This window comes from Equus caballus, chromosome 2 (assembly GCF_041296265.1).
Source record: "Equus caballus isolate H_3958 breed thoroughbred chromosome 2, TB-T2T, whole genome shotgun sequence".
NCBI lineage: Eukaryota > Metazoa > Chordata > Mammalia > Perissodactyla > Equidae > Equus > Equus caballus.
The window spans coordinates 57513994-57528860 of record NC_091685.1 but is presented as its reverse complement, the minus strand read 5'-3'; the positions used below and the strand labels follow the sequence as shown (position 1 = coordinate 57528860).

Genomic DNA, 14867 nt, shown 5'->3' with positions numbered 1-14867 from the left:
AGGACGATCCAGCGCGTGCGAGAGAGTATATCTAATAACTGCCATAATATTTATTATATTAATCTTATATCACAATATTAACATAATTAGTATATAATATAGATGGTTAATATTATGTTAATATATAATAAGTACATATAATATACAATTCGTTTACAAAGACAATTTGCAGCAATAGCCTCTGGAACTGGAATGCACCAGCCGTTCTCCCAGGTGGCTACCAGCACTTTACAGCTACTGGGGTAGAACAAATCAGATACAAGTCTGTAGCCCTGCATGTGTTCAGATGCTGGCTAAAAATAACCACTTGGATAAAAACAAACTTCTCACTGTGATCTTTAATAACCTTGAAAAGATCTTTTTGCTCCCAAAACACGGTCACCTCTTTGGGAAAGTGAGCAGCTTGTGTGAGGGGCCAGAGAACGGAGCTACAACATTGCTATGACCCAAGGCCTCCTCCTGCTGGCCAGAGACGCAGGTGACGGTGAGGAGACCTTCTAGTTCAACTAAGGCACAAAAATATCTCCGCCGCGGGGAGGGCTCCCCACAGGAGAGAGGAGGGGCGGGCGGAAGGGGGGCTTGGGCACACATGTGTGGTGATGGATTATCATTAGTTTTTGGGTGGTGAACATGATGTGATCTGCACAGAGTTCGAGGTATGTGGTGATGTACATCTGAGGGCTATATGATGTTATCATCCAATGTTACTGCAATAAAAAATAAAAATTAAAAAAAAGAGAGAGAGGAGAGAATTTAAGATGTTTCTGTGGAGGGAGGTTGGATTGTGGAGGTCAATACTCTCATCAAAAATATTATTTCCAAAGGATATGGAAAATAACTCATGCAGGCTTTCCAAACACACATCATGCCAACAGGCCAGGAAAGAAATCAACCTCCGTAGTTATACGAAAGATGCAACAAATCAGGTGTTTCACTAGCAAACTGAAAACCACCTAACTGGTTACACCAAACGCTCGCAGGTCCAGTACCGCACATACTCTCACACACCACTGATGATGGACGAAGCGCAAGCCCTCACAGACAGCGATCTGGCAGTGCATGTTAAAAGCTTCAAACCATGGATTCCTTCTGAGCCAGCAATTCTAGTTTCTGAATTAGGTGCATCCTCTCACCAAATAATACCACCACTGAAAAAGATGCTTCTAAAGAGTGCGCAACATGAAAAATGTCCATGATATATTAAGTAAAGAAAGAAATCAGGAGATAAAATGGTATATGCAATATCATCATAGTTTTTAAAAAACAAACACAATGCATTGAGACAAAAGAGAAACAAACCTAAGTGTTGTTATTATTGCTTTGAGGTGAGAATGATTATGGTTAATTTTCTTTCCTCCTTCCCTCCCTCCCTCTCTTCTTCTTTTCATTTACCTATGAACATCTATTCTATAATAAAGTAAGGACTCTGGAGTTGCATTTAATCATTTGTTTTAATGACATATGCTAATAGGAACACAAACTTTTCCTCCTTTATAATCTGATGTTCCCTTAAAAAAACACTGAATTGAACACCTTACTTGTGTGGTATGTGAATGATTCCTCGATAAAGCTATTATGAAAAACAAACTAACTAATGTCATGTCTCCTTAGCTGTCCTCCCATCCAATGAATTGAATAATCCAGTCTAGTTTGGCACACAAGGCATAGACTATGGAAGACTTACCATATCAGCCAGAGAAATGTACAGGAACATTCCACCAGCCAGTGCAAAGATCCAGTTGGCAGAGAAGTGGCTGCCCGCCAGGATGCCAAAGGCCAGACCCACGTAACAGCAGCAGGCAGAAAGGAAGTTGAAGAAGAGAGCCTGCTGGATGCTCATCCCAGCATTGAGCAGGATGACAAAGTCTCCTACGGGCAAAGAAGAGGGGAGGCTGTGGACAAGAGTCACACTAGGTTGTGGGCAGAGAAGACGATGCAGACAGACTGCTTAAACTACAGATAAAGTCTGGGGAAAACCAAGACAGCCCCAGATGTGAGATGGCAGTGACAAGACTAAGGCACCCCTTCACCTTCGTGTGTCAGAGCTGTGATACCATCTGTGAAACCGGCCATGTACTTCCAGCCCAGGGCTGAAAACAGTGCAAAGAGTTTCAAAATAGATAATCACCTCTAGCAATGGCCTCATTTCTCTTTTGCTTCACAGTGGAATAGAAGGAGCTTCCTTCCTGACAATTACAACGACTAGCATTTTTAGAAAACTGACAGAAATTAATTTGCCCAAAATCACAAGCCAATAAATGGCAAAGCCAAGACTCGACCTCGAGTCTCTGAGGCTCCAAAGTCCAGGCTTTTCACAGTCTCCCTCTGATACAACAAAGGCCCTTCAACCCCTGACTCCTCTACTCCTTCCACCACCAGACTTCTAACATACATCCCAGCCCTTGGAAGATTAATAGGATGTTACTAAGAACGTATGTTGAGCACTTAGCAGAGTGCACAGCACATCATAAGTCCTTTCCACTGTCTTCCCCTTTAATCCTCACCGTAAACCTGTGAAGCAGGTACTATTATTAACCCCACTGTACAGTTGAGGAAACTGAGCCACAGGATATGGGGCTAAAGGGAAACAAAGATCCCTGTAAAAAACTCCCATCATTTTAAAGATCAATTTTCAATTACTAATTCAATTGTTAAAAATTAGTGGTTAGATTTCACGTAGCACAGAGAACGTGTTCACTAACGACAATCAGTGTTGTGAAGTGGGGGGAGGAGTTAGCCACAGGAAGGGTGCCTGTGCCAATAACTGAGGCAGCACAAGTAGAGAGGCAGGGGGCGTGCACACTGACCTAGCTCATGTGGGAACTCCTCACAGAGGATGGCCACCGAGGTGCTGATGCCTTGGAAAACAGACACAGTGAAGGAGGCACCGATAGCCAGGCCGTCGATGAAATTGTGGAGGCCATCGCTCAGGGTGATCATCCATGCCAGAGTGCCGATATCAGAGTAGCGGACACCTTTCAGCCAGTAACAGGCGCTTTGGGAAGCCTGCAGGTCCTACAAGAAAGCCCAGGCCCACAGCCCCTAAGTCAAACAGTGGACAATGGACCTTCAAAGTAGGCCTGAGTCATCCAAGCCATTACTGCTTAAAGGCCCCACCAAGCATGAGACGGCCCACTAACCTGGACAGACAGCGAGCCCATGATGACCTTCTCGTCCATCACAGGGGCCTTCCCATCCAGCTCACTGCTGCAGTGTTGAGGAATCATGTGGTCCAGATCCCCATTCTGCAGCTTCTCTGTCACCCCCTCCTCCTGGTCCTTCTTGGAAGGAAGTGTCTCAGAGGCATAATGGCTATGTCCGTGATGATGCTGGAGGGACCACAGACAGGGGTCAGCATGACACTCACCAAAACTACCCACTGAGCACCTACTCTGAGCTTGTGCTCGAGCACTGGGAAGACCTCGTTCCTGCCACTAGACAACACAAGCAGGCGATATGCACGGGAGCCAAGGGAAAGTCATCACAGAAAGCTGGACCAGAGGGCTTGGCTGACGTAGCACAGGCATCAAAGCAGTGACCGCAGGCCAACACCCATCCCTGCCAGGCAGCAGTGCTCCGAACGTTCAGAGCTCCTCCTTTGCAGTGGCTACGTTCATTCAATTCAGCAACCACTTAGGGGATGACACGTGCCAGGCACTAAAGCTATCTTTTCGGAACTACACTGCAATAATTGGTCCCATTCTTTGCGGTCATACTTCACACACAATGAATGCACATATCTCCTAAAGGTATAAAAGGTATATTAAAGAAATAATCCAGAATAAAACAAAGGGGATAAATTACTGCTTAGTAAAAGGCACACAGGCCCGATGTGGTTTCTGGTCTGCCCTCACCCTCTGCTCACATCTTCATGAGGTGAAACAGGATTTCTACTCATGACGTCTGTGGGGTTTACTCCACGGTGGGAAGAGTGCAGGTACGCCCACCGTACGGGTGGTGAGCGGACGACACAGAAACATTTCTGAGCCCAATGCTTTCTCTAGAAGCGCTTCACTTACCAACAATTAGGCCTCACCTCGTTTTTCTGCTTAAGAAGCATCTTCAAGATCTTCTCTGTGAAAAAGAAAAGATAAAAGCCCCCGAACACCACTGCAGACTTGGAGACATAATTATCCTCCAGAGGGTTGAAACCAAAAGCCTGTGGACCCAGGAAAACAAAATGAGTTTAAGAAAATAAAACACTCTTCACGGTTCCCTCTCCTTTCTTAACCACTTGCTTGACTCTCGGAAAGGAAAGACACGCCAAGATCACTCTGCCACCTACCCATTCCCTTTCCAGCAAAATCTAACCCTTGCTGTTTCCCTAATGGCTCATCACCACGCCTGGCAGGTGCTCTTCAGCTTATTTTCTGATGCAAAAGACAGCTCATCCTTAGAATGTTACCCTCAGTGAGAAGAGCCTTGGATATGGTTTTCTACTTTTAACGAGGACTCTGTCTCCACTTCTCCTGTGCTCTGCTACAAGGGCGGCCCCTGCCAGCAAATTCCATATTTCAGGGAAGACACTGTGTTTATTTTCATTGTTATCTAGTGCCCCTGGCTGATCTGCCCGTAAACACAAACCGAGATGGCGTAATTATACTTTCTAAAGTGGGAAATCCATCCCCCACTTAAATAGTAAGAATTGCAGCACTGTCCTGACCGCAGACCTCCCAGTGACCACAAAGCCAAGGAAGCAGACTGTTCCTTCATGTGTCAATTTCTGGGGTTTCGTCTTGAGTTGTTTCTAGAAATTTCACTTATTATGGAGAAGAAAAAAAAGAATCCATTGGGAAGTAGACCGGAGCAGAAATCAGGAGAACTCCACTCTCAGTGATGCTCCTCCCCGTGCTGGGGCCTTGGGAAAGTGTGCAGGGATCTGCCCCTCAGTTTCCTGACAAGAAACAGCCCTCTCGAGAACAGCTCAGAGATAGGTGATCCCAAGTACCCGAACTCTGGGCTGTTGAAAAGGTAAGTGTTTCTCCTTTCTGTTTTAAAGGGAGAAAATGCAATCTCAACCCCCAGTGCAGTTTTCTAAGAGGCACAAAGGTCAAGTTCTAGAGTAGAAACAGCACATTCAGGTTGACTTTCCAGGAGAGTCAAATCATTTTAGGGAAAGTGGAGTGAAAACAGGCAACTAACAGCTCTCCACGAAGGGTGGCAGAGTACAAAAGCACAGCTTTGAGAATTAGAGGGCCTGGCCTCCAGGATACGTGCTCTGGAGCAGGTCAGATTCCGCATCCATCAAATGGATAAAACCTGCTTCGTCTCTCAATGTCACAGAGTTGATCTAAGGATCAACCAAGAAAACTCAAAACCCCATCCTGGAAATCATCCAGTGCTAGAAGCAGCATGTCTTCCTGCACACTCAGGCTCTGTCCAGGCCTGTCAGACCACCTACAACGAAATCACTGCGAGCGTAGTGTCGCGAGCGGGTCTACAGCAGAGAACACAGCAAACCAGCTGAGGCCTCTCCAAGCTGCCCGCCAACCCTGACGAAGACCGTGCTCCCTCCTCTTTGGTGAGGGATAGTCTCGTTAACCTAAGCAAAGGGGCAAAGGTGCCATCAACATGTGTGAAATCAAAGCTTTCATTCGGATCACACCTCTGCCCCAAACGCCCTGCTGAGGAGAACTGATCTTTTTATTGAGACCTATGGATTCTCTTGATGTGGGGTTTCTTGTGCCCAAAGCCCCAAATTGAAAGCCATAAAGTGATCTAACTACACTAGGCCTTTTCACACAGCAGACAGCACTCCCTAGGCACCAGGCATCTTACAACAAACATTAACTCATGGGACCCTCACAACAGCATCATGAGGTCACTCCTATTATTTTCCCCATTTTACATATGAGGAAACAGAGGCACAGAGTGGTTAAGTGACTTGCCCAAGGCCACAGAACTTGTCGATGGTAAAGCTGGGATGTGAACCCAGCTCTCAACCCCATTTTATGCTGCCTCTGCTCGTGCCTACGTCTTAGCTTCACTTTCCAAAAGGAAAGGGCCTCCTTTCCAGCCTTCTGTTGAAATGGAGGGTCCTCCCACTGTGCCCTGTGGTCCCCAGGGGACTGGTGTGCTCCTGTGCGAGAGCCCTGGCTCGCCATACCTCGGGGATGAGCTGGAAGAGGGCGTTGGAGTAGAGGGTTCCAATCGCCAGAGCTATGAAGTAGAGCAGCAGCCTCTTGTAAAAAGTCTTCTTCATGAAGGGCACCACGCTGGCCCCCATGAGGGAGCAGAGGGAGATGACGGTCACACAGAGGAGACCATATCCCCACACTGCCGTTGCAGGAAGAGCCAGTCCCACCCAGGACAGGGAGAAGGGCGAGCGCCCCATTGCAGGCAACCACCATTTAGGGGAAGAAGGTGGAGAGGGAGGGGAGGCAACAAGGAAGGTTTTGGTGGATATTAACAAAGGAAACAAAAAAGAAAAATCAGAGAGACAAGTAGGGAGGGAGAGAGAAATAGAAAATTTGTTAGTGATTCAAATCTGACGAAATTTCCTTCAATCAGTTCAGAGGAAATGAGGAGGAATCCAAAGTGGCCTTGGAACCTTGTAGCTCCTGCCCTGTTGCCGTTGGTGGCCCCAGTTGCACGTGCCAGCTGGTGCGAGTGGCGGGGCGGGCTGCTGCCTCATCACACAGCTGAGGTGTGCTCAGGCCTACCCAGAGACTGCCCGGGCCAACTACTCGAGGGCTCTCTTCACCAGAAAATAAGAGCAAGGGAAAGACACTGACCATTGTGCTGCCCGTCTGCTTTGTACATCCGACCCGAACTGCAGAGGCACATGCAACACCGCCTGGACTTGGAGGAGTTTGTGCAAGATACACAACCAGTCAGACGTGCAGGGCAGAACGGATGGAGAACAAGTCAGGGCCTATGCCCACAAACTGTTTCTTAACTTCTCAGGGATTTTTTGTTGGTTGATTGGTCGGTTTCCATTTGCTTTGAGGGGGCTCTGGCACAGAGAACAGAGTTCCAAGACCACCCTGTCACAAAAAATATTTCCTCCACCATTTCCCAGTGTCACAGACCCCAGGCAGGACAAAACCGAGCCAGGGTGAGGCACTCCCCTGTGAGCCACAGTGGGGAGTATGTACAATTACTGTATTTCCATTCAATAGGCAATGAGGCATTTCATTTCAAATCTTTAAAAAATTAATAAATTCAATTTCTGGAGCTGAAAAAAAGAGCCCAAGATGAGGCCTGCCTTGAGAAGTGCTTACTGACTTCTGTGGCATTCTGATTGAGTATCAGGACGGTAGTGCTCAAACCAGATCTGCTCTTTCATTATGAAGAAGGAAGAGGCCAGGCCAGGCCTGGGCACTCGCCTGCTGTCTCTTCGGGGTGAGTCTCTTGATTGGGAAGGCTGGACGGCCCCAACACAGGCCCTTTAGGACAGGCGGCTGCCCGTAGTCACCCTACTGCACACGTCCCTGCTGGGCCGAGAAGTCGGCAGTGTCAACTTGGGTCTTATTTTTTTGAGCTCCTCAGTGGTCACAATTAAAAAACAAAATTAACAAACATGTCAAAACAGTCAAGTAAAGGCACCAGGAAGTCAGTCCTATCAGGAAGAAGTCAAGATGCAAACTATGACGGATTGAGTGCCCCTTCTCTTTATTTTGTAATTTTAACGTCATTTGTCTCTGTTAGTCTTCATTCCAAGTTTGGCTCTCTATGCTACAAATTACGGCCTGCTTTTAAAAAAGGATCATTTGGTTTTCAGGCCAATTTTACTTTCCGCTTGGCAACCTCTTTTCCCTCTAACTCATTCCAGATTGATAACCTTGCGGTGGCCTCCACTTAGAACAGAGCAGGCACAGGGTACCAGGGGCATGGATGGCAACCAATGGCTGAAGCCTTCCTTCTGAGCCCTGCAAACGGAGCTTAGGAAAGGCAGTGACTGGGGAAGGGAGGCTGTGAGGTCCCCAGCAGGAGGGCAAATGCTAAGAGCCTTGCATCTGACATCCCCTGAAGAGGCCAGAGACAAACCTGTGCCCCAGGAGTGAGAGAAGGCCCTTGAGACCCCGAGTCAGAAGTCATTTCCATGATATGAGGGAGAAGTTAATTTTTCAGGCAGCAGCTGTCGGGTGCCTTAGAGCACAGGGTGGGAGTGGGGGCACCCCGGGAAAGAAGACGCGCCCACTTCTGTTCTACTGCACCTCTGGGATGAGCTGGAAGAGCGCGTTAGAGAGCAGCGTCCCAATGGAGAGGGCGATGAAGTAAGTGAGCACACGGCTGAAAAACGCTTTCTCCGTGCACGGCAGGACGAGGACTCCCAGAAGAGAGGCCAGGTTTATCAGTGACACACTGAGGAAACCGAAGCCCCACACTGTGGAGGAACAAGAACAGACGAGGGCCCCCATTACTGAGGGCGGGGTGCTCTTGCTGCCTGGGACCATTCTGAATTCAGCTGTGATCAGGGCAGAGAGAGATCCACCAACCCATCAGTAAATATGTGTTGAGTCCATTTCTTGCTGGGTGCTGTGGAGAAGCCTAAAAAAATACAGCAAAGTTGCTATCCAAAAGAAGCTTACCTTTTAGATAGAGAGGCAGGTGAAAACAATATGAAAGGTTAAATACCACAGGAGTTAAATGATAGCAAGAAACAACATGAGGCACGACACAGCAGCACGTGCTAGGTACCAAGTGTCAGGCAGCTTGCGCTAGTACAATGGGATTTCAGAAGGGCAATCCGGGCCTGATGGAGCTGCGTACACTCATAAATCAGTGAGCCCTCTATGGCTGCAGCAGAATCATGGGGCCGGGGAAGGGGGAAAGGATGAACTGGGCTGAGGGCAGACTCAATAAGGTCTCAAATGCTAAACTGAAAAACCAAGGCGTTGGCCCCCATGTAGTTTAATGAAAACCAAAATAGAAAAGCAGCCAAGAAAAGCATCTACAGATGGTCCAAAAGCCCATCTCTAACATTCACCAGCCATGTTGCCCAGTCTGACAATGCAGTGGACCAGTCTTGTGAGTGCAAAAGATACCACTACAATCATTCCTCTAAGTCGCCCCTCCCTACACGTTGGTAACTGGTCACTGATTAAACACTGAGTGAGCAGCACCATCTGATCGGCCAGTGGGCCATGTGAAGACAGCACGGGGACCAGGTCCCTGCCTTCCCACCCAGCTCACCTTCGATCGTGCTTGGCCGCCCCTCGTCTGTCTGCTCGTTCTCCTCGTTCTCCTGGTTCTCGGAGGAGCAGGCCCGGGAATCCAGCTGCTGGAGGACGGTGGGGCAGAACTCCCGGAACTCTTTCATCCCAATCCGGGACTGCTCGCTGAAGTTGTGCGCAGCAAAGAGGTCCCCGGAACTAAAGCACTGAGACAAAGGCAGGAGCAGACAGCCTCTTAGAACCAAAGTCATACCCTGCCCCTAAGCAGCAACCGACTCAGCCTTCCAAGAGGGGGAAAGAAGACAGAACTGTCCAAATTTCTGGTAATCTAGACTCATCTCCAGGGATGAGAGCGAGCTAGTCCCTCAACGTGCAACACTAACATGTAATCTTAGAAATCAGCCCCCCAGTGAACATACCTTATGCACAGCCATCTGTCAAGGGCTGCCCCCAAATTCTAGGAACAAGTGAATTCCAATCATTGTGACCAGGGTGTGGTTTCTATTCGCATCCTAAGGATACAGCTCCACCCAGATCCCAAATCTGGCCGCATATCACAATAGCCCAGGGAGCTATTACATTAAAATGCAGATTGCAGATACTTTTCCAGAGCTACGGAGCACTGGTATCCACAGGGGAACTAGTCTCCTTGACCATGCAGTATGGTCCCCGGCCTGGAGAAGGTGTTGGCAGAGATTAGGAAGGAAGGAAGGAAGGAAGGAAAATCTGCAGATTCAAAGTCTACCACGCGGCGAGTGTGGGCTGGCCAGTGGACGGGAGCTCTGCGTCCCCGTGGGAGGCGCCAGGGAAGTGGGTCTCACGTGCTCTTCCTGCGAAGCTCTGCAGTCTCACTTCTACCTAGACTCTACACACTCACACGCCACAGTCCTTATCCGAGTTTGGTGTGACGTGGGTCTATCTGTAAGAGAGTCGACCCCTGGCTGTGCCGACCAGTCAGAGTTCCTGGGACTACAAAGCTGAGAGCTGGACTCTGGTGACCCCAGCTGCACCAGGCTCCCCGGCAGCCTCCTCACTGACTCTAACACTCACCGTGCTCCTGTGGCTCTGCGTCCATGCCACACAGCCCCCTAGGCCACTAGATTTCTCTGAACTCTACTCTCCTTCAAGGCGAAGCTCCAGGACACTAGACCACAAACTTTCCTTGAGGATTCTAGCACACACTCAGCCCCCTCTCATCTCTGACTCCTACAATGACTGTGCAACCCACAGTAATTAACGCTGCTTTTTAATATCAGCTTACTTTGTTCTCTGTTGGTTGAGTTCCCCATCTAGACAGTAAAATCCCTGAACGTGACTCATTCTTCTTTCCTCTATTTCTCACAACACTCAGCCCAGGGAACAAAGTAGATACAGAAAGACGTTGCTGACTGACTTATATTTGGCTGCAACGAAGAGCCTCAGACCCGGATTAGACAAGAGGATATGGAGGAATAATCAGAGGCCCAGGAGCCAAAAGACCTGGGCCTCACTCCCAGTCCCTCCAGGAGCTCACTGCAGGACCTCAGTATCCTCCCCACAAAATGAAGGCTGTCTACCCGCACATGGAGGTGCCGCGAGGCTCACCTGGGAAAGTGGGCCAAGGGCTTTGCTAACTCCTCCCTGTTAGAAATGCTGACTGTCCCGGAGCTCCCGCTGCCTGGCAGTCCCAGGTAATCCCGGTGTAGCTCTGAGGAAGGGCCTGGAGGGTTGAGAGCTCCCACTTCAGGGCTGCCCTTTGGTAAGGGCTTCAAAACACCCACGCAGGAAGTCCGCAGGCGCTGCTGGAGGCTCGGACTTGCCGATCCAGATGACGGGGCGGAGCTGTGTCTGCTCTGCCTCAAGGCTTGCCTGCCCTGATCCTGCCTACCGTGAGCAGCTGAGCTCCCTGTGCCCAAGTGGACTGTGAAGACCAGGCGGCAGAGACAGGGCGAGCAGAGGAGAGCCTTACCGTCGAGAGGTTCCTCTGTCCCTGCGTGGGCTCGGTGACGTTGTCCCGGCCCACTCCCACGTCCAGGTGGTTGAGCAGGCCCTTCAGCTGTTGCAGGGTGAGGCTGTCACCCTCGCCATAGCGATGCATGAGGTCCTGCAGGAAAGAGGCAGCACTGATGGCTGGCGTCCCCCTGGACACAGCGTGAGCCTCGGGAGCAGCTGCCCATAAGCTGAGCAGGGTCAGCAGGAAGCAGGCAGGGAAGGCCGGGTGCAGCAGCTTCATGGTGACGAACAAGCCTGGAAGAGCAAAGAGCCAGGTGAGGGTGAGGCTCAAGAAACTCCCCTCTCCTCCCGCTCTCCCAACAGCCACACTCCAAACAGGAGGGGTCTCTCCTCAGAGTGAAGCCAGTCAGTATCAAAGCTGACTCTTCACTCCTTCTCTAACGCCCTGCCTAGCTTGAGAAAAACCCTTCTGAAAGCATAGATAAACAATATAAAAGGACAAATTCAACATGTTTGACTAAATTTAAACTGAAAAAGTAAAAAACTATGTGGTTATGTTAAAAAAGAAAGCCCTTATCTTTTAGAGATACTGAAATAATGATGGATTAAATGATATCTTATCTTAGATTTGCTTCAAAATAACAAAGGAGGGTTGTCTGCATGAGAGTACAGATGAGACAAGACTGGGCATGAGTTAATCATTGTGGAAACTGAGTGAGGGACAGATGGGAATTCATTATAATATTCTGTCTACTTTTGTACATGTTTGAAATTCTCCAAAAAATCTAAAACAATTCATACAACTAAAAGAGGAAAAAAAAGACTGGGAAAAATACACACCATCAAACATGACAAAGGTTTATTTCTATACTGCGTAAAACAGGGAACAAACATGAAAAATACTCAATCTCTCCAGTTTGTTGAGAATACAAATTTAAAAGATGGATGGTGAGGCGAGCCCTGTGGTGCAGCAGTTAAGTGTGCACGTTCCGCTTCAGTGGCCCGGAGTTCGCCGGTTCGGGTCCCGTGTGTGCACATGGCACCTCTTGGCAAGCCATGGTGTGGCAGGTGTCCCACATATAAACTAGAGGAAGATGGGCACGGATGTTAGCTCAGGGCCAGTCTTCCTCAGCAAAAAGAGGAGGATTGGCGGCAGATGTTAGCTCATGGCTAACCTTCCTCAAAAAAAAAAAAAAAAACAAAGATGGATGGTGCTATTACTACTTATTAAAAGAGAAAAACAGATTTTTTTTTAAAAAAAAGACAGGGGGCCAGCCCCATGGCCGAGTGGTTAAGTTCATGCGCTCCACTTCGGTGGCCCAGGGTTTCGCCAGTTCGAATCCTGGGCGCGGACATGGCACCACCCATCAAGCCATGCTGAGGCAGCATCCCACATGCCAGAATTAGAAGGACCCACAACTACAAATATGCAACTATGTACTGGGGGGCTTTGAGGAGAAAAAGGAAAACAGAAATCTTTAAATACATACATATATATATATATATATATATAAATAAAATCCAATGTTAGTGAAGTTAATCAATATAATAATATACTGCTGGTAGCTATAGAAATAATACGACACTTGAAAAGTTACATGTTAATAAAAGTATTTAAATCCTTTAAATTAGTAATTTTGCTTCTAGAATCTACATTATAGAAACAATCCAAAAATTAAAAGGCTATAGGCAGAAAGATGTGTTATGGTCAAGTGAACCACAACGTATCAATTTCATAGAATAGCATGCAACTAAGAAAAAACGAGAATCATGAGTTTAAGGCTAAGTAAAGCAGCAGAACGATTATATAACAGTTAAGAACTGAGAAGGAATGGAGAAAAATGAAAGCTTAACTGAGTAGGACTGATGATGTTTCTTTGTTAATCATTTCCCTTCGTATAGTTATAATTTAATTAATGAAATAAACAAATATCAGAAGGGGAAAGTGAGCCTCCTTAAAGGAGACCCTGGAATCCAACCACTGCAGTAGCGTCCACGCCTCCCCGGCACCAGGCCCTGCAGTGGGTCACTCACTTCTGGGCCTTTGCCTGTGACACAGGAACTACAGCTGAGTGGTTGAGAGCAGCCTTGTTTGCATCCTGCCTCTGCCACTTAGCAGCTATGTGATCTTGGGCAAGTTATTTATCCACAGTCAACATTCCAGAACCACCCAGAGCAGTGATGCAGCCTACCAATGGCCTTTAGTTTCAGAAAGACCTGGCTTGAATTTCTGTACCACTGCTCGCCAGTTAAGTGACCTTAGCCAAGTTACTCAGCCTCTCTCTACTTCAGTTTTCTCATCTATAAACCTGGCACCTACTTCATTGGATTATTATGAAGATTTAATGACATGAGCTACGGAAAGTCACCCAGTGCCTGAACTATAGAAAGCAGTCAATAAAGTGCGGCTATTATTGCTTTAAGACTTTTATAATTAGCAGGTTCCTCTCCTTTGACTCCCTCTCAGCCCAGATATTAAGCTGCTGATGGAACTATCAGGAATACGCATGTGGCTAACTTTACTCCAGGCCGCAGCACACACATCACCCAAGTCCCCTACCACAAGCATACCCAGGGACGCTGCAGGCTTTAGGTTCCACACATGGGGCACGCACAGAATCTGGGGACATAAAACATCACTCTTCAGTGGAATACACTTTGAGTCACACAAATGAATGGCTTAGGCCTCAGCAAAAATGATGGTTTATAAAAGTGTTTGAGACTAACAACTCGCAAATCTCCACCAAGAACCAAAAGTTAACATTATGATGAGCAGGGTGGATCTTAGACCCAAATGGCTAAACCTCATTGTACAAAGAAAGCTGTTCCCCCCCCCGACCACAGTGTAATCTGTCATGTGTGGCATGTGCTGTGCTGCCAAACAAAGGGGAAGGGACGGTATGCACTTGGAAAAGGAGAGGCCACGGGAGGATGAGTGCAAACCCTGCTAAGCACATGGCATCCCTGACTCCTTGAAGAGAAGTTGGGATACTTATCCCATCTTATAAACGAGGAAACTGGGGTTTGGAGATTGGGAGATGTGACCCACAGCCAGCAGGAGAGTAGCAAAGCCAGAAACTGTATTTTTCACGAACTGCAGCCAAGTGTGAATGACACGAAAGTCAGCGCACTCCTGGCCACTGTCCCCGCTGTGTGGAGACAGCAAACACACGCCCTGGGCCTATGGAGACCCACAAAACCCTGCACGCCTCCGGGCAGGCCCTGCCCAACTTCTTGCTGCCCCAACAAGCACCTCAAATCCAGGTACAAGACGCTCTGAAGAGCTGTGAGGGGAAGCCCCAGGTGTGCCTGAGAGGGCAGGCTGTGCCACACAGGCTCCTCCTGCAGAACCACCTTAACGAGGCAAACCATCGCTCCCCCTGCAGACGTACCTCCCAAATTTATCTGCAGCAACTTCAGAACACTCAGAAACAAACATAAAAACTCTTCCAATGTGAGACACTCAAGGTCATTTTAGCTTTACCTGGATGGGCGTTCACGTCCGGCTAAGCATTTACGAAGTATTTGCTCTGCACTCACCCAGTGGCCCCTCGGCCCTCGTGTGGCCCCTGTGGCAGCCTGCAGCGGTGGGCACGTTCATCAGGCGGAGCCCTCCTGCCCAGCCAACACTGGAGACACGACCCACCTCCCGGGGAGTCAGGGCAGAGTGCCAAAACAACCGGTGGGCAGTAAAGAACCCTGCCCAGTACTGGGGAGTTATTAGACACACTTCAGATCCAAGTGACCCTGGCCTTCGGGCAGACACGACAGGGGAGCTTTCTGCTCCAGTGGAGATTTTCTTCCCCTTACCTACAA

At 48.4% G+C, this 14867-nt stretch overlaps 1 protein-coding gene and 1 non-coding gene across 3 annotated transcripts in view; both read right to left on the bottom strand.

Annotated features, from left to right (window-relative positions):
* The window catches only part of SLC39A14 (solute carrier family 39 member 14), a 41343-nt gene that overhangs the window by 3158 nt on the left and 23318 nt on the right, over positions 1 to 14867 (bottom strand). Inside the window, exons 2-8 of one of the 2 annotated variants that reach the window (XM_070261231.1) lie at positions 11068 to 11345; positions 9139 to 9325; positions 8160 to 8329; positions 4037 to 4159; positions 3141 to 3329; positions 2808 to 3015; positions 1685 to 1869 (exon numbers count right to left, since the gene is read on the bottom strand). In XM_070261231.1, coding sequence (XP_070117332.1) covers positions 1685 to 1869; positions 2808 to 3015; positions 3141 to 3329; positions 4037 to 4159; positions 8160 to 8329; positions 9139 to 9325; positions 11068 to 11331 — 1326 coding nt within the window. In that variant the 5' untranslated portion in view covers positions 11332 to 11345. Of the gene's footprint in view, positions 1 to 1684; positions 1870 to 2807; positions 3016 to 3140; positions 3330 to 4036; positions 4160 to 6106; positions 6277 to 8159; positions 8330 to 9138; positions 9326 to 11067; positions 11346 to 14867 lie in introns of both variants that reach the window. The other variant, XM_070261230.1, reaches the window with a different exon arrangement.
* On the bottom strand, positions 2975 to 3113 carry MIR9064 (microRNA mir-9064). Its single transcript, NR_128087.1, has one exon. It is a non-coding gene; the product is annotated as a microRNA mir-9064 (primary transcript).